Here is a 22,417-nt window from a genome sequence, read left to right as displayed (position 1 = left end):
TTTCCTCCAACCAATACAAAATCTCACAAAGCCTTTTACCTCTTAGACAAATATCGGTCCCCTAGCTACGGCTGCAATTTCCTTTGGGAGGAAAAAATTCTTTCTGGCAATGGAATGAGGAGGGAAAAGGAATGCGGAGGAAAAATAGACGTTACAGGGGTACTTTGAACAGGGAAAAGCTGAGATTGTCATCTTCTGTAACAATTGATAAAACGTATTGTACGCTCATAGCTCCCTTTGGCAAAGAAAACAAGGGTGTAAAATGAGTCCGTGTGAATCCGAGTTGAAGGTTAATTGACCCTTTTCTCTTGCTCACTGGCATGTATCATGACTCTTTGAGTACAGGATGCTGAAAAATAAGCCAGTACATGTACATGTTTCTTCAAAACTTACATGTACACCATTAAAACGGTGGCATTTACTAGAACGTGCATACCTTAATAGCCAGTTCATAGGAGTTTCTTTACAGCACTAAACAAAATCCCTGTGAAAAAATTGCATGCCAATGCATGAGGAACTTTACTGACAAAATCATCTTGAAATTGAACCATGTCTTCAGAAAGTTTTTCAATAAATGTACCAATAATTGTATGTAGCACCATGATACCAAAACTGGCATGGCCACACAGATTTTTAACTATTATTTCCAGCAACAGAGGTGATTTATTTGCGGACATGTCACCTACAGTGAGCAAAGAATCAATATTTAAAGATGTACGTCGATATTGAAAAACTGCACAACCGCAAAGCCAAATATGAGTCTTGTGGCTAAGCCCACTCTCATGCCAAAAAATGTAAGGTTCAAAATAGTGCAATCTGATTGGTCATGATTCCTTGATTCTGTATCATAGCTGGGAAAGCTTGCATGATTATGTTTGAACAAGCATGTGTGCTGCTGCACACATTTTGAACGTCATGTTCGTTGACAAGACTCTGTCCCCTGCCCCGCCCCTCCCTTACTTTGCTTCTTGAGTCTTGCGATGACTGAGCGCAATGATCTCAGACAGCTCCGGCAGGGCTTGGTTCAGGGGATTCAAGTCACCAATGATGGGCCTCTCTGATCGCTTCTTGGCATTTTTCTTATTCCTCTTGGCCATTTGGATCGTGTCGATTTCTTTGGAGTAAAAGAAAGAGAAGATATCGAAGTTCATGGTCTTCAAGAGACAAAACAGTTTTACTTTGCAACAAAACATTGTCTTCAAAATAAATTTTACACTCAGTTCATGTGCTACTGTAAATAACCATGCTTCAGGTGCTGTTCTCTCTTTTGGGCCAAATGAGGGCAGTGTTCAAGGAAACAGGCCAGAGCTGTATAAAGAGACTGTAGCGCCAACTTCAGACTTTGGAACTAAGAATGGCTGTTCATTACATGTATGTGTCTGTACAGCATGCGGCTATTGTGTGCTGATTGTCCATGTGCTCTGATGCATAATCCACCGACAACAATTGAGACAATCACATCACAACTCTATGAACAGCTGTCAAACAGTCTTTTTCTTTGTATGCCTGATCTCCAATGGGCTTCATTCGCTATGTTATGTAGCTATGGCCGGCATTATCACCAAAGCTACAAGACAAAATTGTCCGACAAACCACCTGATAGCTTTGAAGAGTCCAAGAGGGTAAAAATTACAAATTAATAAGGCAGGTTCGTGCTCTGTGTCAAAAGCATACGTACATGATGACGTCAATTTTTTATATCAAGGCAAACAATCATGCTGAAACTTCACTAGAGTTGAGCACACTGCTAGGCTGCACAATTTCACCACAAACGTGTCATGACACCAAACTGGCATCCATGTTAGCTTTGCACTGAGTTTATACACGTAAACCCGCTTTGGGTTTTCCTCCGTAGATCCCAATCATTACTTTCTAGCCATTTGTCGTGTCTCAGCTTCATCTTCTCCTTCTTGGTGATTTGTCCCTGTCCCCCTCTGATGCTCTTCTTGGAGGTGAAGCTCCTCCTGTCGTCCTCGTCGCGTGGGCTGGCCAGGGCATGCTGGGATTGACTTGTGTCTGACGATGTCGCAGCCTGACTGAACAGCCCCTGGGTGGGGAACTCGGAACCAGGAGGTATCAGGCTTGCCTGTATTGTTAAATGAGATGGAGTTCATTACTACCGGCCAATTTGACGTTTGAAGAGTTGACCGTTTGGACAACTTGTCCATTGTGATAATATGACTATTATTATTGTGATAATATGGCTATATGTATATAAAAATTCCACAATGGAAAAGCCTGGTTCATACAGTAGGTGCGGTCGCAAAAAATACACTGCATGTACCTTCTTCAATAGCAAACATTATAAACATTTTGCATTTTCTCATCATTTGTCCTCCACAAAATATCCCAATTTACGAGTGTCATAAACATCAAGAAGTTAAAGACGGGCGGGGGACCTGTTCACTTCAGGGGGGATTTTAGTGAGAGAGCATCTCAAGTCAGGAATGTTCGCATTCCAGTGGACCATTCCCACTTGAACATTTGGATTTCATTAGAACAATTACACATCAGTGGGCACGGTCCGCTTTGTGCACAGACCATGCAGTGGCAGCATTCCAGTGGGAAGGCTGGGTTCCCACTGGAACGGCCATCTGTTTTGGAATGAAAACGCTGCTTTCCAAATTGAAGGTTCCGACCATTCTGAATTACATGTATGAAATACTAAGGACAAGGGGTTCAGTACTGAACAAGATTAACAAGCAGAGTACAATAGAAGGTGTTTATGACACTCAAAAAGTCTGATGGTTTGATGGACCTATGGAATTCTTTCACTGCCAAAAGATATTTAAAAAAATGGTGTCCCAAGAGTAAGGACTGCATGTTAGTTTGGGCAAAGAAGAAACATGACCAAAAAGATGAGGCGGTCCAAAACTGTACACCTGTTGTGGGAAAGAGGCTTCTGATCAACCACCATGTTATGTGATGTAGTCTTGCTCATAAGAAGGCATGGGCATGATGGGGCAAATCTCCCCACGTCATGAAGTTACATGTACGTACCCCATGGAACATGCAGTTTGACACACCCATGACAACAGTTTCTCATCAGAGAGTAAAACCTACAAGTAGGTTTCGAGAAAATCGTATTTGAAGTTGGTCTCTTTTTCAAATGCTTATTTCCCCAGTATTTAGCATGCCTTTGATGTAACCAATGCTACTTCATGAAAGAGGGGATCTTATTCAATGACACAAAACTACCAAATGATATTCACAGATGTCAATTCAAATTGTTCATCTTGTAAACAAATTCACCTTTTTGTGCAAACGATAAAATTCATGTGACTTATGTCTACTGGTGAAAATGTGAGCTATTTTGCTACGGCGCATGCCAGGTGCAAAATTATTACATTTGCATACATTTTCGGCGTCAAATTTGCCTCTTCGTGAAAAAGGCAAAACCAGTTTGCCCATGGTTTTGTCCTCCATAGCCAACACCATATCCATGGAAGACAAACTCTCCTCTTTGTGAAAATGCAAAATGCAGAATAGGACCTAGTTGAAATTTGCCCTGGGTAAGATCACTGTGATTTGGCTGATTTCAGTAGATTTGGGTAAAAAAATATGATTACACCAAGTTGTAGGCACTGCATAACCTAGTTGATTTTGCCGGAAAACAGAATTTTGAAAATAATCATGATTTTGGATCAAAGTGCGAAAATGGTGACAAGTCACTAGAAGTACATACAATGTACACAACATGTCAGTGTAGGCCTATGTCTGCCTGGCCTGTGGGGTCCTGTTGACTGACCATTACATTTGGTAAAAACAAAAACAGTGTAGATGTATATTTAGCCTACGCTGGCAAAAATTATCGAAATGGTATTTAGCCAGCTACAAGACTTGAAGTAGCCAGTTACTATGCATCTGCCCAATAAAGTATCATTTAGCCTGGTATAGACCCGACATTATAAACATGGTAAATTTGCCTGCGATGGGTAAATATCACCTACCTAGAAAGAAGTCTCAAAATTAAATGGGCCTGTTTAGTCGTATCCGTGCTTACCTGTACTGTTGGAACTAACGTATGCCTAAATCAATTATACTTTTCTGCTGCTTTGCCATCTTGGGTGTTAATTTCTTAGTATAAATAACTTGTTCACTATTAACTATGGGGATCGCTACCCAGCAAGCTTTGCTTTTTAGTGATTCCTAATCACATATTTTTGTTTACATTACTTTCTGAGTGTATTCTATTTTTTATGGGGAAATAAAGTTAAAGTTGAAGCTTCACCACTTGCATGCATGTGTGAATGCATGGCATACAAACCCTGCAAGGTTCAACCGTGGAGGTAAGAAGAGACCTCCATGGTTGAACTTATACGGTACCCTACAGTTTCGTACAGTTGTTACGCCCCAACTATAGCATCAGTCCCAACTATAGTTGGGCCCGTCCCAACTATAGTTGGGCCCGTCCCAACTATAGTTGGGCCCGTCCCAACTATAGTTGGGCCCGTCCCAACTAGAGTGCTACAGTTGGGCCAGCCCAACTACAGCAGAGAGGTCCTGTGTGCGCGATGTGCCCAGCATGTGCCAAAGTCATATTGTTTACAAATGTCATGTCATTGGTCATAGGGCTAAGTGCCACATTTTTGATGAATTGTGTCAATTGTGTCTGACTTGGATAATGTTGAGACATTTCCCACAGACATTGGTCAACAATAGTTGGGCCAGCCCAACTGCAGCACTTCAGTTGGGACTGTCCCAACTGTAGTTGGGACTTATGCCATAGTTGGGGCGTAACAAGGTTAAGGTTCCCAAAATATTTCAGTAAAATGTCACTTTACCTTTACGGCTGATAAATCAGGATGCGAGTCATTTTCTTCTCTCTTCGTTTTAGACAGTGCCGGGTTGTGTAGTTTACCGGTATGTTTTTTGGTTTTAATTTTGCCCATTTTCTGTTAATGAACTTAAGTTACAATGTAGGCCTAAGACTACGAAGTGTTCACAGGACAGCATGCACGTGTCTAGGATACTGTGACTGTACTGCTGAGTGCTAGATGTTTTGGTAGTTTCAGCTAGCTCGTGGTCACATTGCACATTGGCGAGTTGAAGGTTAACTACGATTATGTGAGGGCGCTGTGCAACAATAACGGTCACACCACAGCCTCACGCGGGTCAAACCTACGCAGACCTTTTCGGAGGTGAACTCCGGGGTATATCCAGCAAGAGATGAGACAGAGGGGTACCCAACGCCCCCCCAACATGTCCAATCGCTATACACACTCTAGACTGTTGTTACCTAACACATTCCCCTAGATGTCTGAAAAGAATTCCTCAGATTCCAGTGAAACAGCGACCAACATTAAGTGTTGTTCGCTTGATCGTAACATGATTAGAGGTGTCTTTCAAAGGCAACCATGGGGTATTTTGAAATAAAGAAGTTCCTAGTGCTGACCTGCGGTGATTGAAGGGAATTTGTTGAACATTGGTTGATAATTAGTACCTTTTGCGGTGTGCAGCGAAATACTACACAGGAATCTACATGTACATGGATATGGTTTTTTCATGATGCTCGCATGCCGAGCGCTAGCGACCATTCAGCGCTGTCCAACGTTGAGCCTGCCGATTGGACGCCACGACAGCCACTGAACTTGAAGTTACCTGAGTTTATGTTAATCTTGTGCGCTATAAATCTACCTTCGGTTGGCCACTTTTACCGACAGGTCACATTTTTTTCAGCTTGAAAAATATGCACCTAGAAAAAGTACTTCTAACCGCTCTATCTCCCCCTGATCCAAGTACATTTAAATCCAACCCAAGCATTTCATATCTCACAGGTGAACAGATAGAACATTTTAGAAAATGTATTAACAAGTATTTTTCCATGAATCCCGTTCAGAGTTGGATTTTTAAAGTAGTGGCCGGATGTTTCGAAATCTAAGAGTCGGTTAATTCTTCCCACAAACCCCTCCCCACCCCCACTCCAGTCAAGAAAAAGATATTGACATACATGTACATTTCGCGGGATAGTCATTCCTAAACCTGACCTCTCCCTTGGCTAAGGTTGATTTAGCCCCCGTGATGTACCAGTGCATTAACAGTTAAGAAATTATTATCGTAAATTATTCTTCTAGCCTTGTATCGACGGCAAACCATACGTTCTGCAGACACCTTTACAAAAAACACAACCACGACGCGAAATGAACAGGTCGCACCTTCCATTCGGAAAACAGATTTGTTGGTAGGTACTAGGTTTGACCGTTTAAATGACACAGCGCCCTCACTACGTCTCTCCCACATTATGCTTTTTCGATACACGGTGTGTGTGTCACGGTGTTGTTGTTTTTTAAAGAGTACCTCCAAGGAAAATATGTTTTCCTTAGAGGTACTCTTTAATACAACCCCAAACACTTCATAATCTTACACTGGGTTGGGTGCAGATAACGATGATCAGTTTTATTGGCCTGACGCTGCTACCCTTTTATTAAGCATAATAACTGCACGTGCTCTGGAGATCTACGGCAGCAGCACTTGGAAAGTCTTTAGCTCTCTGTAAAATAATAAATTGAATAATATGTGAACATGATTATAAACTAATTAAGTGATCCGTCTGTATTTCACTTGTTCTGCTTGTCCACATACATGCAAATTTGTCTGTAGAAAATGGCTGAAGCCATCAAAAGCGAAACTATATACGGTTTGTATGCCTTGCACACTACAAACCATACAGCTCTGCCTTTTTTTCTGCCAAGTGGAGACTCCTCGCGTGGTTCTACTAAAGCGCCCTCTTGTGATCTGGTGTACGTATACAAACAAAACAGCACACTCATGCAAAGCATGCAGCACGTACATGTACATGTGTTCAAGTACATGTACATGTGTAAACGCACAGGTAGGTTTGACTTCACTGGTTGGTGCAGTCTATCGTGCTAGAATGCCGAGGAAAAAGACAAACAAGTCTAGCAAGTTACCTTCAAACTCCCGTGGAAGTACGGATGAAAGAAGAGGAACGTACTGCAATGATAAAAATGACAAACACGACCAGTTTGAAAGACAAAATTTCAGAAAAGGGGGCACCTACTCTACCGTGCCAGAACAACCCGGAAATAAGCAAGCTGATTGGAGGGTCGGCGTTATCATGGCAATCTGTCTGCCAATTTCCATCCTCATTTTCTGGAAGGTCACCTTGCCGGTGATGTGGTGGATTTTAACAGTGATGGTTGGATCAGATTTTGCTCAAAAGTTGAGTTTTTTTAAACAAGGTAAGTAATTCCTGATTGGAGGATTGAATAAGTCATCTTTAGTTTGTAACAGGCTTATGCGTTACAAACAGGTGGGGATGGTATTGACAGGACATGGGTGACAATGCGGATTATAGACAAATACAAAGTTTAAGTTGAAACTAGGCCGTATTAACGTTAGACCATAACGTTAGACCTGTCAGATGGGCAAAGACACAAAAAGGAGTCAACATAATCCATCAGCTATTTTGGAACATTCGCTACCTTTAAAAAAAGAATTTGACCCTCTTTAAAGATTGAGAACTTATCATTTGGCCTTAAAAGATTTGTCTTAGCAAAGGTAATGCTCTCATTAAATAAGGCTCTTTTTATTTTTGACTTTTAAGATGTAATCCACATATTGACTTCAGAGTGTCCAGTTTGGCTATCAGCCAAAGAGCGAGCATTTCTGGATGACCGGTCAAATGATGGCATTCTGAGAGTAAGCGACATCTCAAGGGAAGGGTTTGAAGACATCGTCAGACGGGGAGAACCAGTGATTGTCACGGATGCTTTGAGGGGTAACAATTGTACCCTATTCAAAAACTGCCTGGCTGAGATCAAGCCATTTCTCAAGGTCAAATCAAAGCTCAAGGTTTTTCTTACTTCACTAGCTTTTTTCCAAGTATGCCCTTGAGATATAATTGGATCTTTTCTCCTCATATCTACCATTATTAGAATGCAAAAGGTCAGTACCCTTTGAGGGACCATTGTTTCCCTACCAAGGGATCTAAAATATAGCTTAGCCTTTTAGTGGGCAATGCTGAAGATACACTGCCATTACGATGATGATGATATCACGTAATAAAGCAAATGGGTGTTGGAAGTGTGGAAGTAAGGATTTTTTCAATCCGTATACTTTTGTATAAAATGGCTAACACTACAATATAAATAGGATCACCACTTGGTGCAGACTTTCTGGTGATCTCTTGGCTGAAATGAGATCAAATCTGAAACAGGCTTATGTACAAGTAGGTATGACTGTTAACAATATACAGTACATTTTTAGTGTGCAAGTGTACATGTGCCACTATGTTTGAATTCGGTGAAGACGTTGACCTAGTTCTAATCCATGCAATATGATAATTAACAGAAAAAAATAAATTGCCTGCTTGGTCACAGATTGGGAATCTTTTGGATTGTACGACTGCGGATACTTCATGAGGAAATTTCCAGAAGCAGAGTACTTTGATTGGCAGGTATTTCAAAAAACATTCAAGTCATTACCATGAGGAATAATTAAAAGAAACAAAGCTTCTTGTGCTCTAAGTTGTCTAGGATTAGTGTTGAATTTGTGGCCTTGATTTAAGTCTATAAACTTAGTCATGTAGTAATGTTTTGCAGGTCAGCAAATCAATTCAGTGGGATGTCATCCGTCCAGATGTCCTTGGGCAGAGCACTTCATCCTCTTATGCCAGAATTAGTTGCTTTGTTGTAATCATGCAGCCACTCACACCAAATGTCAACAGGACATTTGAATCATATACCTCACTGGAGTTTTAGCCAAACTTTGTTGGCTGGCCAAGCAGGGGTAATAATGATACAAGACTTGATGAGCATCATGTTGGTGGGAAACATGCACATTGTTTTTGTGGTCTGTGACCGCAATGAGATCAACATGACTCAAGGAGAGAAAAAGCTTTGTATAGTTCCAAGAAAATTGTTTTAGTTTTTAGAAAAAATGGCATCCATCCATTTACTCCACTTCTCAATTTAGGGGCAACGTAGGTCATAATCAAACTTAGTTAATTAAACTGATTAATCTAGGAATCATGAAAAGCAGTTGATTGTTGAGGAGTTTCAAAGGGCGGGGCTCAGTGATGGTCCTCAAAGGTGGGATTTACATGTCATTAAGTGACAGCCTTTTCTTGCACACATGGTTATTTCAAAGTCCATGGGCCTAACAAAAGCTTTTGTGCAATGGCATGATTGGCTGAACTGATATACGCTCAGTCCAGGGAATGTTGAATGGGAGGGGCAGGCTAAACCAAAAAAGTAGGAGGCAAGGGCGAAGGTTATTTTGAGGGGCTATTTGGATTACGATGTGCGCACTTTTTGCAGAGGCAATTATTTCGTTCAGATTTTTGAAATAAAAACGTAGAGTCAAATGAGAGGCAAAGATGCTGCATTTTTTTCCCCCTTCAAATGCACACTGGAGACAGAGAACGTTTTCGTTTCTCCAACAAGATTGGCCTCTTTGTTTTTCAGGGTCAAGAAACTATCAATCTCGGTAATATCACCAATAGACCGGCCTTCTCGGGGTTGCAGTGTGCTAGTGGCTACATGGAGACCAGCTGGGATTCAAACAGAAAATATGCCAAGGTATTCGGAGTTTGTAGAGGCACTCTTGAGCAAGTTCTTTAGTTTTTTAATGATGGCTCTATGTGCATGCTATCTCAAATCTGTTGTCTTTATTTACGTAGGAGTGGTTGAGAAAAATGCCACCACCGTATTTCTTGAGGGAAGATGCTTATGTCCGCCATCCCTTTGCGGAAGACAGGGAACCCTCCATTACTGGTTTTCTTGGGGTGCCAGGGACTGGAGTGGCTCCACATCTTGACGAGACATGCGACACAATAATGACAGCCCAGGTAATCAGACGGTAGACAACCAATAAGTAACAGGTCTAGACTTGTAATTCTCGTGGTTCATAAGGCTGTGTCACAAAGTGACAGTTGTGACCAGAAATAAAATGTGCACCTGTGGAAGCCTGTGGCTCACATCATCCCATAAACACAGGTTTCTCACAGTTACAACCAGTTGATTTGGGCACAGCCTCTAGCTTTGGTGCATGCGTCCCTGAGCAAGGGGCTTTGCCATGATTCCATTTTTACCAGTTACTAGGAGGCTAGGAGTATACTTGTCAGATCAGGAGATCTGCCTACGTGTAATTCACAGCCTTATTTGGGCACTTGTGTTCCTGAGCTAGGCACTTGGCCATCTTTGGTTTTACCCATTTGGAGTATATGTATCCATCAGATCAAACCCTGTGATAAGCTGCATGCATAGCCTCATTAGTGTCCAACTGTTGATATGTGGGACCTGTATGTGCTTACACTTCCAATAGCCACACTATTGTAGCCGATACCTCTTGAGTGGTAAGACCATCACAAGACCATCACCAGACCAGCACAAGACCTCCACGCTGAATTCAAGTCACAAGTCATTCAAATGAACTGCGAAACATCACCCCTTTGTCACTGTTCACCCTGTAAATTGTCTTGCAAATGGTCTTGTATCTGATGGTCATGACTGCAACCCTTAACGGTCAGTTGTGGGCAATGACATATATTTCACTGAGAAAAATCAGTTCTAAAACATCAGAGCAAAGCCCAACCATTTCAACCTTGGATAAATTATCAAGATTTTCAGTTTTTTTTCCTGTGTTTTCCAGCTTGCAGGAGTAAAAAACTGGAGTGTCTCCTGGCCGGTAAAAGATGGTGAGAGAATTCGATGGGGAAAACCAATAGTGTTCACCCTGTATCCAGGTAAGTGTCAGTGGACTGTCAAGAAGACAGTGTTTTTACTCTGCAGTGTGTGCCTCAATGGCTCTTGCTTCAACTAACCTGTCCATTTGAATTAAAAGCCATTACTATAGTGGCACCATGCTCATGCACAGGTGATAAGCGCACCTTACATTCCTCTTTGACTAATGAGGTGCCTTGATTTGTTAGCGCAGTGCTGACGTAGTTACATCTTCTGGGATTAGTTGTGTTTTCCTGTCTTGGCTCCTGCAGTGTTACTGGGCTAAAATGGTCTCACGTAAAAACTTGTGCATTGTTTCACAAAGGCGCCATGATGTGGGAGATATGTGGGGCATAGTTGCACAGCAAGAGAGCATTTCTACCACCTCACAGTCTGTAGTGACCAGCTGGAAATCTAAGATAACTTTGCAAAGACTTTATTGTAAATGAAATGAATAGATTTGTTTTTTCATTTTTTTTTCTGGGATTGATTCTCTGGAGTGCTCACGGCACCCTTACCCCTTGGGCATGTTGGGTCAGGCCTGGTCGCCATACATCCCTCAGGTGTTAAAAATATCCATTGCGGCTGACAAAAAGTGTTAAATGTGGTTTATCCTGTATGCTTTAAGGTGAAGCAATGTTCTGGTATGTTGCGATGCGTCATCACACCGAAGTCATCGAGGACTGCTCGCTCAGCTTCAGCTTTCTGCTCAAGTCACCCGCCCCCACTGAATACTTTCAGAGACTAGTGGAGGATCTGTCCTCAGTCCCCAAAGTGGAACAGGATGCACTGTTCAAAGAGACGGAAACGGCCAAACTGGATTACGTCGACACCTGTGGAATTCTCACCGATGATGGGAGGACATTTATTGCATGAGGCCAAATGGGGTAATTGACAGGGGAGGGGCATGGTGGAACCCACAGCTGCAGGCCTGTGCCTACCCCCCTTGTCCCACCCTCCTCCCCATTTTTCTAAAACGTTTTGGGCCAATTTTGCCTTTAGATGCCATGGGAGGCTGGAATGAAACTCTTGCTTAGGGAAGTCATCACAATCACTTAGAGATGAGATACTTATATATTTGGTCATGATGCATTTATTTAAACAGCAGCTGTCTGAACATCATGGGTTATATTGTTATGAGCGACTTGTTTTAAACAACCCAATTTTAAACACTGTTCTTTCTTTGAAGAGGACAGGTCCTGCCCCCTACCTTGTACCCCCCATAAATTCCCTTCTTGCACCTATAAAACCAGGGACACCCTTCACACAAAAATACATTGCTTTGACTGCAAACTTTGCAATATTGAAATTTTATTTCCTTCAGATGGCGTATACTTGACACTGCTAACCTATATTAAAAGCAGTCTTTCACAATCACCAGTTTGCTTTAAGCTCCTAGTGGTTCAAGTCAAAACAAAACAAATACATCATGAAATCTGAATAATGAAAGTGCAGGTCCACCAATAATTTCTCATTTGAAGTGAAAAAAATATATGACCTGTTGCTTTATCAGAAACTTGAACAGGCTTAAATTATGACAGTAACCCTTGTATTATTATTTCTTAACCAGGCTTGACTGCCTCATCAAAAAAAGAACCTTGCTAGTATCCCAATGCTGCTGATAATTCAGTGACCGGAGGTGTCCGTCACGAGCTTGATTTCACTTGTACACATTTTCTAATAGATTAGGACTACTCCATCTAAACCATGTTATGTTCAAATCTTCCACCCACCTGAGAAGAAATCAGCGTTCCTCAAAAAAAATTTCAGCTTCAAAGGATATGGAAGTATAATTAATTAAACAATAAATTGCTTGTGTGTGCTATATTGAGGCTATTAATCTCAGGCCATATTTGTTGGCAAACAGAAGATATGTGACAGTTCTTCTTCAAAACCGTTACCATGGGATACGGGGCCGCCAATAGGTCTGTGTCGGGTACTGGTTGTCTACCATCGAGGGGGCCTCCGTGGTAACAGGAACATCGACCTCGTAGGTCAGTTCAATGCCTCCATCGTCGACCTTCTGGGGGCCCAGCAGCAATTCCTTCACCCAATCGACCAAATTTGTCCACTGCCATGTCCCTGGGGGCTTGGTAGTAGGGGTGACCAGGCCCTTGCAGATCGCCGGCACGTCAAAGACGGACATGTTCTTGATGCCAGACGTCAGGTCGAAGAAGCGGGTAGTGTAGGCAATGGAAACAGTGTCGTTGGTGAAAGTGAAGATGTCAAACACAGGCCAGCAGCCCTTTTCAGTGAAACCGCCAATCCAGGATTCTCCTGAAGGCAGATATTTTGTAAAATAAAAGTATGTCATCAGAGCTGCAATATGGACAATAATTACACCCTCGCTCTCTTGTTAAATGTTAGGCCAGTCAGCCAGATAGGCCAATACCCTCCAGCCAGATGGTTTAGGTGATGTATCAGCTGAGACGCCAAACTGAGTTAAATGGAGGGTACCATTTGCATATTATATGATAAGCTTTGCATTCTTGGGATGTGTTGCTGACCTCCACTGTATTAGTGTTTCTATAGCCTAGCATGGGGTATTCATAAAGGTGAACACTTGAGTGATTTGGAGGATGCAATAGAGCTAGAGTGAATCTAAAACCAGTGGTTAAATGAAATAATTATTGCCTCTTGCAACAAGGCAACATTTACAAACTCTTAAAACTTATTTCTAATCACTTCTTAAAGGTTTAAAGTTGTAGCTTTTCTGTGACCTAAGATTGAATGTGTGCACATCTGAGTTGAAGGCCCCTGTAATTGTTCAAACAGAAATGATATGTCCCTGATGGTTGCCAATGCTGGAAGGCTACCCTCGTGAAATATGGCTCTGAATGAACAGAAACCAAATTCAACATTTTGTGGGCAGAGTGCGCATTTCTGAGCATAATGATACTCTGTCTCCTGTATAGTTGAAAGTTCCAGCAGGCAAAAATTGCAAACCAGGATTGACAGTAAGACCCTATTTCATGCGCATAACAGTAACTGTGTCCTTGTAATTCACTTATGTCCCGCCCTCACACACAAAGCAGTAACTTTCAATAAGAAGCACAAATTCATTCAGCAAGTATAAATTAACTAAAAAAGTTAATGGCAACTTACTGTGTCTTGCAGGCTGGCGGTCAGACCATTCGGTTACATTCAAGTTGCCCTCTGGTCCTCCAATCAGGTAGTTGTCCTCGAATAAGGCCGAGGGTGGGATGCTGAAGTTACGCCAAGGCTCCATTGGGATCTTGGTGCAGACATTATATGTTGGGTCGATTTTGTACGTGACCTGCTCATCAAACAGTATCAGGAACTTGAACAGCCTGTTAATTAATGAGAAAGGGAGTGGGGTATTGGAGGAGAGACAGGCAGGTACAATATGGGCTTGATAATGCTAGCTCCACATCTGACCAAGAGCCCATAATTTTTCCATTTAACTGCAGCCCTGAGCTTGAATGGCCTTTGCTACCTTGGAAGGACTACATTATAAATTAAAATTGACTAATTAAGAGCCTACATAATACTAACAGTTGCCAGCTAAAAAAAAAATTGATTTGACGTGATTTATTTCCATTCATTTCAATTAAGATAGCATATATCCAGATACTGCAATGCAATAAAGTGATTAACAGTGGAGGCTGACCGAAAGCCGTCGCTGGTAGCTTACGTGTTCAGTTTTCACTTGCAGTCATTAATAAGCTTACCTAACTTGAATTTCCAGTGATCCAGTAAAAAAACGTAAATAAATTAGCCGAACATTCCGTTGTGCCAATAATGGTCATGCACAGGTTTACCCCATGTCTACTAAACCGGCTTACAGTCCAAAAAACGTTTGCCAACCTTTCCACTAAACCATCGAAAGGTCACAATATAATCAGCCTAGCTTTGCATTGAGCAACTTACCCGCCATAAAAACTTTGCCATACTTTTCACTTAGCCAGCAAACAGTGAGTATAAACTGTGCCACCTGATGTCATGAAACATTTGCCTAATTAATTAGTCGTCCTGGAGAAATTTGCCTAACTTTCCAGGACCTAGCAGGGCAGGAGCGGGCAGGAATTATTTGCCTAACTTTCCACTGAGCCAGCTCAAATTTGTGCAAAATCGAATAAGATCTAGCCAGTCGGCTCAAGTTTGCAGCAGTAACTTGGTGTGATGACAGAAGAAGGGGGACAGTAGTACAACAGAAGAGATCTAATGCTGGTATAAATTACCTGATTTTTGATGGAATTTTAAATATTTGATATTTCCCCGTGTTTTGTAAACGTTTTTCAACACCCACACACCATGAGTGAATAGTGACACCGTTACACCCCAACTCTATCACTGGGCATGCCCGACTTTATTGGCACAGTTTAGCGTGCCAAATTTGGGTTTTTAAGAAAAAGTTTGAGAGAAAGGGGGCATGGGTAACCGATAGGTATCTGGAAACTGATCATTTCCAAGCAGAAATAAGCAAAGAGGGGCAATATCAGTGGAATGCAGTGATGTCAGTTATATACAAAACAGCAATACGAGCATTTCACAAAAATGCGCCTCCAAGAGTATGCAATGCACTGGCCAATCATCACGTGAGAAATTTGCTGACCCAATGTGCATTTGGAAAGGGTCAACAGATTTTGCGCATTGTGATTGGCCAACATGTTGCAAACTCTTGGAGGTGCACTGTTGTGAATCGCCTGTATTGAGTTACCCTTACCCTTCAAACCTTCAAAAAACTAGGTAAGAACTGAGTGGTTTGAAGCACCACCATCTTGTATATTTAAAGGTCTCTCTCTTATCAGTATGTGCGGCTCCAAAAAGAGTAACCTGGCACCTTTTGGAGCCAGATTTGCTACATGCAGGGGTGGGAGTGGCCATTTACATTAAAGCCAAAAATAGCTAGCAAACAGCTGACATGTAAAAAGTACCCATACTTTTGTACAGACCAGGTGTACAAAATAGCTGAAATTCAGGTCAACATCTAAACATAAAAAGCTGAAATCAGCTAAAAAGATGAATTCTCACACCGCTGTACATGGGGTTACTGCAAACCACTTTCCTTGAGTATATCTACCATGCAAACCTTTGAAACTTTCTTTTTAAATGGTTACAGCCCAGATCTTGCAATTTTATTTAACAATACTTTTGCAATTTGTTCACTACATTCTTTTTATTTAATTCTCTAGGCATTTCCAATTGTCAACAAAGTTGGGCGCACTTCAACTGTGTCAAGGACACAGTTGGGAATGTAATACTAAAGTTTGCAATTGGAATGTGACAGCATCATAGGTTTAACTGACAAATGGATGTGATCAACAGGGATATGGTGATGTGGATATGTACATTTATCTACAAACAAACCCCAGTCCTTGATTCTGATTGATTAGAGCACAGTAACAGATCATGCAATATACCAGTCTAAACCATGCCATAACATGATGTCTCCTGAAGACGGACAGAGTACACTGTTCGAAATGTCGAGTTATTCCCCGGTTCTTCTCAGAACCACACATACTCAAAGAAGAGATAAGTACATGGTGTTACCGCAATTTTTTCTATAAATCTATGTCATAAAATGCTAATCCAAGGGAAATTATGTCAAGCTATTGAGCTGAAATCCACTATTCATTCAAATTGCTTGAAAATTTATAAACCAATTTGCATTCCAGGAACTTGACATGGCAAAATGTAGTTCATGACACATTATGTTGAACACACATATGTGGACAATTATTGAAAATGTACAATAATCATCTTACTGACCTATTAAAACACATCTTGGAAAGAGTTCCATACTCGGACATCGCTTGACACCCAATGCACAAGCCCTATAAGACCGGTCTTCAAAGTGAATGCTTCAGTATTTTCCCAGCTAAATTTGACTTTTTAGGATGTAATCATTTTCTGATGGCTGGTAAACGACTACAACGGAAAATTAGCGACGTCTTATTGGTCTTCATTTTTCCTGGAAACAGAGCTATAGGCACATTTCCCGACTTAGCTTTCTCGGTGGATAGTTAGGCATTACATCACCTGACCATTTGCACGCTCAATGAAAAGTTAGGTAGATAAAAAAACGCGGCTCAGAAGAAAGTTGGGCAAGGCTTCCTATGGTACAATTGACTTCAACACCTGGAAAGCACCTCTCGACCTCTAATTAAATTATAAACAGGCTCAACAGGCAGTTGACAAATCCCAACAATTTGGGAATAGAAATTCAAGAAAACTCTCAAAACGTATAAATAAGCAGAAAAGTATCAAATTACCTCCTTCCAGGTCTCATTGATTTAAGCTCTTCTTCGATCCACTTGCGCCTCTTAACTCCGTCAAAACTGATGGTGTAGCGGTTGTTAGTGCCTGCGTTGTGGTTCCACTCGCTGTAACGACCTTCCCATAGTAGGGGCGTTTTGCACGGGGTGGGAGTGGGAGGATCGATAGCGGCGTTCATCAGACCATTTGCTCGTAGCACCGGCACAATCCCGGCACTAGCCGAGTAGCACAGGTACAAACAGACCTGGACAATTAACAGCAAGGACCCCTTCATGTTGAGCAATGTCGATGCCAGATCTTGACCAGCGGCCGGGCAACTCCAAACTGCAGTCTTGCTGGCGCGGCAGGTTCTGTCTGAGGGCCTGGCAACAACTGATACGAGCAAGGACTGATGTCAAAGTTACAGAATGTTTGCTTAGCCTGGCTTAATCGCATGTCACGTAGCACCAACTGACACTGCGACCGCAACGACAAAACAAAGCTACCACAAAGCGAGATTTTGCAACATTTCCCAGGCCCTAGCCCGCCAGAAACAACAAGGTAGTGTTTCGCACTTTAAACCCAGGGCCATGAAAAAACAAGTCTCAGAACTGGACAGTAGAGTTAGGGTAATGAAAAACTGTCAATCATCCCACAGTTTCAAGGATTTGGTGGCGTGACCGTCCGCACTGAATGTAATTATGAAAGAACAATGAAAGGAAGTGACGTTTTCGAAAGCAGGCACTTACGTAGGTCCGATCAAACAGTCTACTTTCCTTAGGTAGTGTAAAACAAAACGAGGAAGCAACAGTGAAAGTGTGTCTCTTTCAGCTTTTGTAAGTTCACGGTGTCATTTTGGCAGGATACCCAAGCGGGGAGAATAGAGCTAGGGAGTGCTAGTTGGCTATGAAACCGCTTAGAGTCAGTTTTTCATTTCTTCTGTAAAAAATGTGACCAAACTTGCTGCGCAGGTGGCAACACAAGACTATCTAAGTTATTACGTAAGAGCCCATTCAACTGGCTGACGTTTGCCATTATGTAGGCCTATTCCCCTACATTTTTATTTGGGATCTGGAAGAGAACGGGGGGGGCAGTACATCTCCAACACTTTAAGAAGCGTGTGGGGGGCATGCCCCCAGTTCCCCACCAATCGATGCTCATGCCTGTTACGACCAACAAAATGACCAAAATTAATGAGGATGAGTGTGATTTTCAAACACACAAACAAGATACTTTTATTTGAACTTTTCTCCAATAGAATCAGTTGGGCTTTGTACACATTTACAAACTGACGAGGTACTCACGTGCACTTACGTGGTTTTTGTTTTTAAATTAGTGAACATTTATAGAAGTTATTATTAGCAACAATTTAGAAAAAAAAATCATGAACTCAAATTTGGAATGGAATAGTGGCATACCTATTGCACACATACGTAACAATACCTACCGGCTGCATGAACCAGACTGACATTGGGCATGATTCCAAAGAAATCTTTCAAATCAAAATCTGTCCTCTACACAAGGATTAAATCTTTCCTTTTTCCCATAAGTGAAATGTTCAGTGCTGGAACACAAAAGCGGCAAGTTTTAAACACAGTATGAGTTAAATGCCTAAAGCAAGCCTGGTCTATGCCCTTAGCCCATGGTCCAACATATACTTTACCCCAGGCTAAGGGAATTGGGTACTATTCCATAAATACTGATTTGGAAATACAACCTTTTTTTTGTACAATTCCCTTATATGTCTTCAGGATAATAGCAATAATTACACAGCCATCTTAGTTGGGTACTGTGACTGCCAATCACAATCTGATTACATGTAAATATGTCAGAGGTATCAGTCCAAGAGAGACTGGCCAAGCTGACACTTGGCATTAGAACTTAGCGGAATGAAAGTCAGGTTAGCATGAACAACAAAGATGGATGGTAGCTTCGTAATTGGTCAGCAATACGACCTTCTCAAAGTTCTGCTTTTTCAATACTGTGGCTTCTCTGAAGCATATCAAGGTTTTCTTATGCTAAAACAAAAGGAAAAGACTATTTTTGGCTTTTATGTTGTACATGTATCCACTTTGATAATCTTGTGAAAGCAAGATTTTTACCAGGCCAGAATGTCTGTAATCAGTGAGCCAAAAATCAGATGCCAAACTATGGAGATAAAGCAGAAATTTGAAAAGAAGCCATTGAAAAAAATCAAGGAATAAAGAATTAAAACTCGGGCTGATTTTTTCAGTAAAGAAAATGAACACACAGTGGTGTTAAGATCGATGTCTATTTACATTTTATGAAGTTTCACAGTTGGGACTATGTTATTCTAACCAGTGTACTTTCAAGTGTGTTGATTTGTCAAGTCTTAAATTGATGAAACAGTGTAATAAGTAACTCATCAAGTGCACTGCTGAGAGATAACAAAGTTCACTTGGTATTCTTGATGCAAACTACATGTATATCCTAGACAAAGGGGTATCAACCTCACATGTGTGTCACAGTGTTATGCAGCACTAGCAGGGTTATAAGCGAGCACAGAGAAATATGATCACATTGCCCACTGCATGTGATATTAAAATTCTGCATTGAGGGCAGAACTTCCATCCCTGAAATGTTTTCTTCCCTGCCAAGAACTCACTGGTTGAAACACCTGGGCAGATGGCACAGCCAGGACTTGAGGAGAGAGGTGTCCATAAATCAAAAATGATAAAGGAAAAACAAATAAGCCAAAATGAAAATAAACTAATGGCAAAGAATCAAAGACCAGCTTCGAAAAATATACACATAGTCCTTACATTGAAACAATTTGGTTTAGTCATTGTAGGTAAAAAAGAAAATCACACAAAGGAAAATTCTAAAAGAAAAACTATTGTAAGAATATAAGACCTGAAGATTGTGTCTGTTAAAAATAAAGCTTACTGATTAAAGACGAAAACTGTGCTGGATCTGAATTTCTTGAAAACTCCTGCTCTCAATTAAATTGACATGAATACTTCAAACTTTACTACAATCTTACGATTTCCTCCTTTCACGCACCCAATAAACCAATGTGTACCTTTCCAAGAAAAAAAAATCTGAAGAAAGACTTTACAATCTGAGAAGGTTGAAGAATCAGATTAACTCATGAATCCTTTCAAATATATATGCAGTATTAGTGAATAGAAATTCATGTATTTGAAAGACAACTTTGTACAAGTACTATATATTGTATAACTTGATACTTTGAGTTCAGTGATTAAAAGTTACGTATTTTGACTCAGGGGCTGAACTGCTTGAAGTCACAGTACATTTTAGTTTTGAAAAAATACATGGTTATAGAAGTTTGTAAAAGAATTTTGGCCATGGCTTTCAGAAAAATCTTAAGACAGTAACTTTTTAAATAAGACCTCACACTCTCCAGTTTGGTTAAATTCAAGCCTCGCTTATTTCTTATCTCCATCAAGATGGTAAGGTTCATGATGTTGGTCAAATCACAGAGGAAAAGTTACCCTCAAAAAGCTTCAAATAACTGTGTTCTTTCCTTTCCAAACTTAGAATACACCTACGTTCAATCAGTACCCAACTGAGAGTCGTCAATTATTCTACAAGATATCAGCTATGCCAAACAACACAAACATATTAACAAGCTACAAGTACCGTAGGCATAAAACCTGAGATTTAAGAATTGCCTGCCTCCTGGGTAAAATTTCCCATGCATAATTTTTTTTTTCAACATGATGCTGTTGACTGCAGTAACCATCGCAACAAAGACTTGATCACAGAAGTTCCAAATAAACATGGCATACAATTCATCAACACCTGACAGTAAATGAGGACTGTTACTCAAGTCTAAGCGCTGGCCTAGCAGATGTCTGATATCTTATACAAGAGAATTTGTGAGAAAACGGTGATCCTCAAAGAGAGTTTCTGTAAGTGCCACTCTAAAAAATAACAGATTTTGTTTACTAGTACACACTACTATATATTCTAGGTTCATCTCTGTATGCGACAGTATATACATCTTAAAATACTACTATACAATATAGACATGTACTCATATGTGAGTTCCAATGGAGGGAAATACACTGCAGATATTCAAATGATTAACGAAATTACAAAATCTTGATATCTGTGGCTATTCAATTGATTGGGAGATATTGTTTTCAGATATTTTACCTCGAATTATCAAAATATCATTTAAAAGGGAACATAGTATTTACAGTGAGTGCGATGTTTCAGAGAGGATATAGCGAGTCAGAAACAAGCACCGCAGCAATGCTATTGAAATGAGGTGGTAAAAACGACTTCACATGTTTCAATTATGGAGTGAGACAAGTTCACACTAGAGTCTACACTGGAAAAATGCAGATTTCCCCCATGACACCAAAGTTGGGGCATTACTTTTCATGGTGACGGCATCCGTTTTAGAATAATGGCAGTGATACAGGATACTGTCACAGTACGGGGAAGAATTGTTATCATCGTCAGTCATGCAGTGGTAATACATTTTTTTAAAAAGTCCAACTCCTAGATTTGAACCCACACTAATCAAGACCTCAAAAAGTACATTTTAATCTACCCACATTCAACTTGGGGTTACATCAAACAAATCCTAACCCCCTGGCTATGTGGAATGAGCTCTCTCTTCTGTCAAGATTCCCCCAGGTTAAAGTTTCTGGAATGACTTCTGTTGACAAATTCTTACAGAAAATCTACTGTGGACAGTGGACAAGGCTAAAACTCACTGTGAGCCACTGCAGCCTTCCCTTGATGGATCCAAGGATACTAAGCCTCAACTTTCAACTGGAGTGGCCAATGAGCCGACTGGACAGAATTTCTTTAATTACTCCGACTTCTCATAAGCTACATCCATATTACGAAGAATACCTGAAAAAACGGAAGGGAAATCTCACTTCGAACCTCCGCAAAAATACAATCCCCAGTTCTGGTATTTATTTTGTAAAACACCTTTTCCGTTCTACGGTGCAAGTTCTGCATCTAGACTTCACTACACAGGACTGGCAATGTCACTGTTGACCTAAAGTTCTGTAGTCAAGACACCCTCCAAGACTACATTTAGCCAATTAAGTCCTTTTTCTGCCAAGTTTCGGAGGGCATCTGACAAAGTTTCACAAGATGCAGGCCAAGAAAGTTGGCACTTCCATCCTACTCATTAAATGTTTCAGTTTGTGCATTCATAAGCAGAGGCTCACAGCAGGGTGCTTGGTCACATTCTTGAGTCAACTCCTCTACACAGACGGCCTTTATAACCTGGGCTGAAGCACAGCCACCAGTTGGCCTATGTTACCAGGTTTCTTCAACGTCTAGTGTTGCCCTGGAGTGACCTTTGGCCCCTTGAGGTAAGTCCTCCCCATCACTGCAATCGGAGGAATCAGTGTCCGAGCCATGGTCCTCAGACTTAATTCAATAGAGAAAGGAGACATGGAAAGAAATCGTGAGCATGAAATAATGATGATTGGGCTATTTGCTACAAATTGAGGTGGTATAAAACATATTAGCATGCCAAATGCACATGAAGTAAATAT

General features: G+C 41.0%; 4 protein-coding genes across 9 annotated transcripts in view; 1 reads left to right on the top strand and 3 right to left on the bottom strand.

The window, feature by feature from the left end:
* The window catches only part of LOC110989314 (ribosome biogenesis protein SLX9 homolog), a 47,507-nt gene extending 42,432 nt beyond the window's left edge, over nt 1-5,075 (bottom strand). For 2 of the 3 annotated variants that reach the window (XM_022253625.2, XM_022253617.2), the window contains exons 1-3: nt 4,785-5,072; nt 1,870-2,086; nt 961-1,114 (exon numbers count right to left, since the gene is read on the bottom strand). In XM_022253625.2, coding sequence (XP_022109317.2) covers nt 961-1,114; nt 1,870-2,086; nt 4,785-4,892 — 479 coding nt within the window. In that variant the 5' untranslated portion in view covers nt 4,893-5,072. Of the gene's footprint in view, nt 1-960; nt 1,115-1,869; nt 2,087-4,784 lie in introns of all 3 variants that reach the window. The other variant, XM_087133975.1, reaches the window with a different exon arrangement.
* Nucleotides 5,076-6,787: 1,712 nt separating this feature from the next.
* On the top strand, nt 6,788-12,510 carry LOC110973112 (uncharacterized). 2 transcript variants are annotated; one of them, XM_022223639.2, is made up of 7 exons: nt 6,788-7,202; nt 7,568-7,741; nt 8,343-8,419; nt 9,429-9,542; nt 9,644-9,811; nt 10,615-10,708; nt 11,314-12,510. In XM_022223639.2, the coding sequence occupies exons 1-7, from the start codon at nt 6,791-6,793 to the stop codon at nt 11,559-11,561; spliced, it is 1,287 nt and encodes a 428-aa protein (XP_022079331.2). In that variant the 5' UTR covers nt 6,788-6,790; the 3' UTR covers nt 11,562-12,510. The 2 variants fall into 2 exon arrangements, with proteins under 2 accessions (XP_022079331.2, XP_022079332.2); XM_022223640.2 differs by lacking the exon at nt 6,788-7,202 and having other exon boundaries at nt 7,662-7,797.
* Nucleotides 11,980-17,574, bottom strand: LOC110973113 (mammalian ependymin-related protein 1-like). The gene is made up of 3 exons (XM_022223641.2): nt 16,922-17,574; nt 13,791-13,996; nt 11,980-12,962 (listed from the first exon to the last, which is right to left on the bottom strand). The coding sequence occupies exons 1-3, from the start codon at nt 17,197-17,199 to the stop codon at nt 12,583-12,585; spliced, it is 864 nt and encodes a 287-aa protein (XP_022079333.2). The 5' UTR covers nt 17,200-17,574; the 3' UTR covers nt 11,980-12,582.
* Nucleotides 17,575-18,110: 536 nt separating this feature from the next.
* Nucleotides 18,111-22,417, bottom strand: part of LOC110973111 (uncharacterized) — a 41,899-nt gene continuing 37,592 nt past the window's right edge. For all 3 annotated transcript variants that reach the window (XM_087134073.1, XM_022223637.2, XM_022223638.2), the window contains exon 15: nt 18,111-22,289. In XM_087134073.1, the coding sequence (XP_086990199.1) occupies nt 22,176-22,289 (114 nt within the window). In that variant the 3' untranslated portion in view covers nt 18,111-22,175. The remainder of the gene's footprint in view (nt 22,290-22,417) is intronic.

This window comes from Acanthaster planci, linkage group LG03, assembly GCF_054643075.1.
Source record: "Acanthaster planci isolate LZ-2023a linkage group LG03, COTS_SCS, whole genome shotgun sequence".
In the NCBI taxonomy this organism is placed as follows: domain Eukaryota; kingdom Metazoa; phylum Echinodermata; class Asteroidea; order Valvatida; family Acanthasteridae; genus Acanthaster; species Acanthaster planci.
This window is presented reverse-complemented; position numbering and strand designations above follow the sequence as displayed.

What these genes read in the sequence shown, in the direction of transcription:
- LOC110973112 (XM_022223639.2), top strand. Translation starts at nt 6,791, where the DNA reads ATGTACATGTGTTCAAGTACATGTACATGTGTAAACGCACAGGTAGGT. An exon ending in GTTGAGTTTTTTTAAACAAG is followed by an intron (nt 7,203 to 7,567) that starts GTAAGTAATTCC and finishes TTGACTTTTAAG; the next exon opens with ATGTAATCCACATATTGACT. An exon ending in ACACAATAATGACAGCCCAG is followed by an intron (nt 9,812 to 10,614) that starts GTAATCAGACGG and finishes TGTGTTTTCCAG; the next exon opens with CTTGCAGGAGTAAAAAACTG.
- LOC110973113 (XM_022223641.2), bottom strand. Translation starts at nt 17,199, where the DNA reads ATGAAGGGGTCCTTGCTGTTAATTGTCCAGGTCTGTTTGTACCTGTGC. An exon ending in TCAATGAGACCTGGAAGGAG is followed by an intron (nt 13,997 to 16,921) that starts GTAATTTGATAC and finishes ATTAATTAACAG; the next exon opens with GCTGTTCAAGTTCCTGATAC. An exon ending in CCGCCAGCCTGCAAGACACA is followed by an intron (nt 12,963 to 13,790) that starts GTAAGTTGCCAT and finishes ATCTGCCTTCAG; the next exon opens with GAGAATCCTGGATTGGCGGT.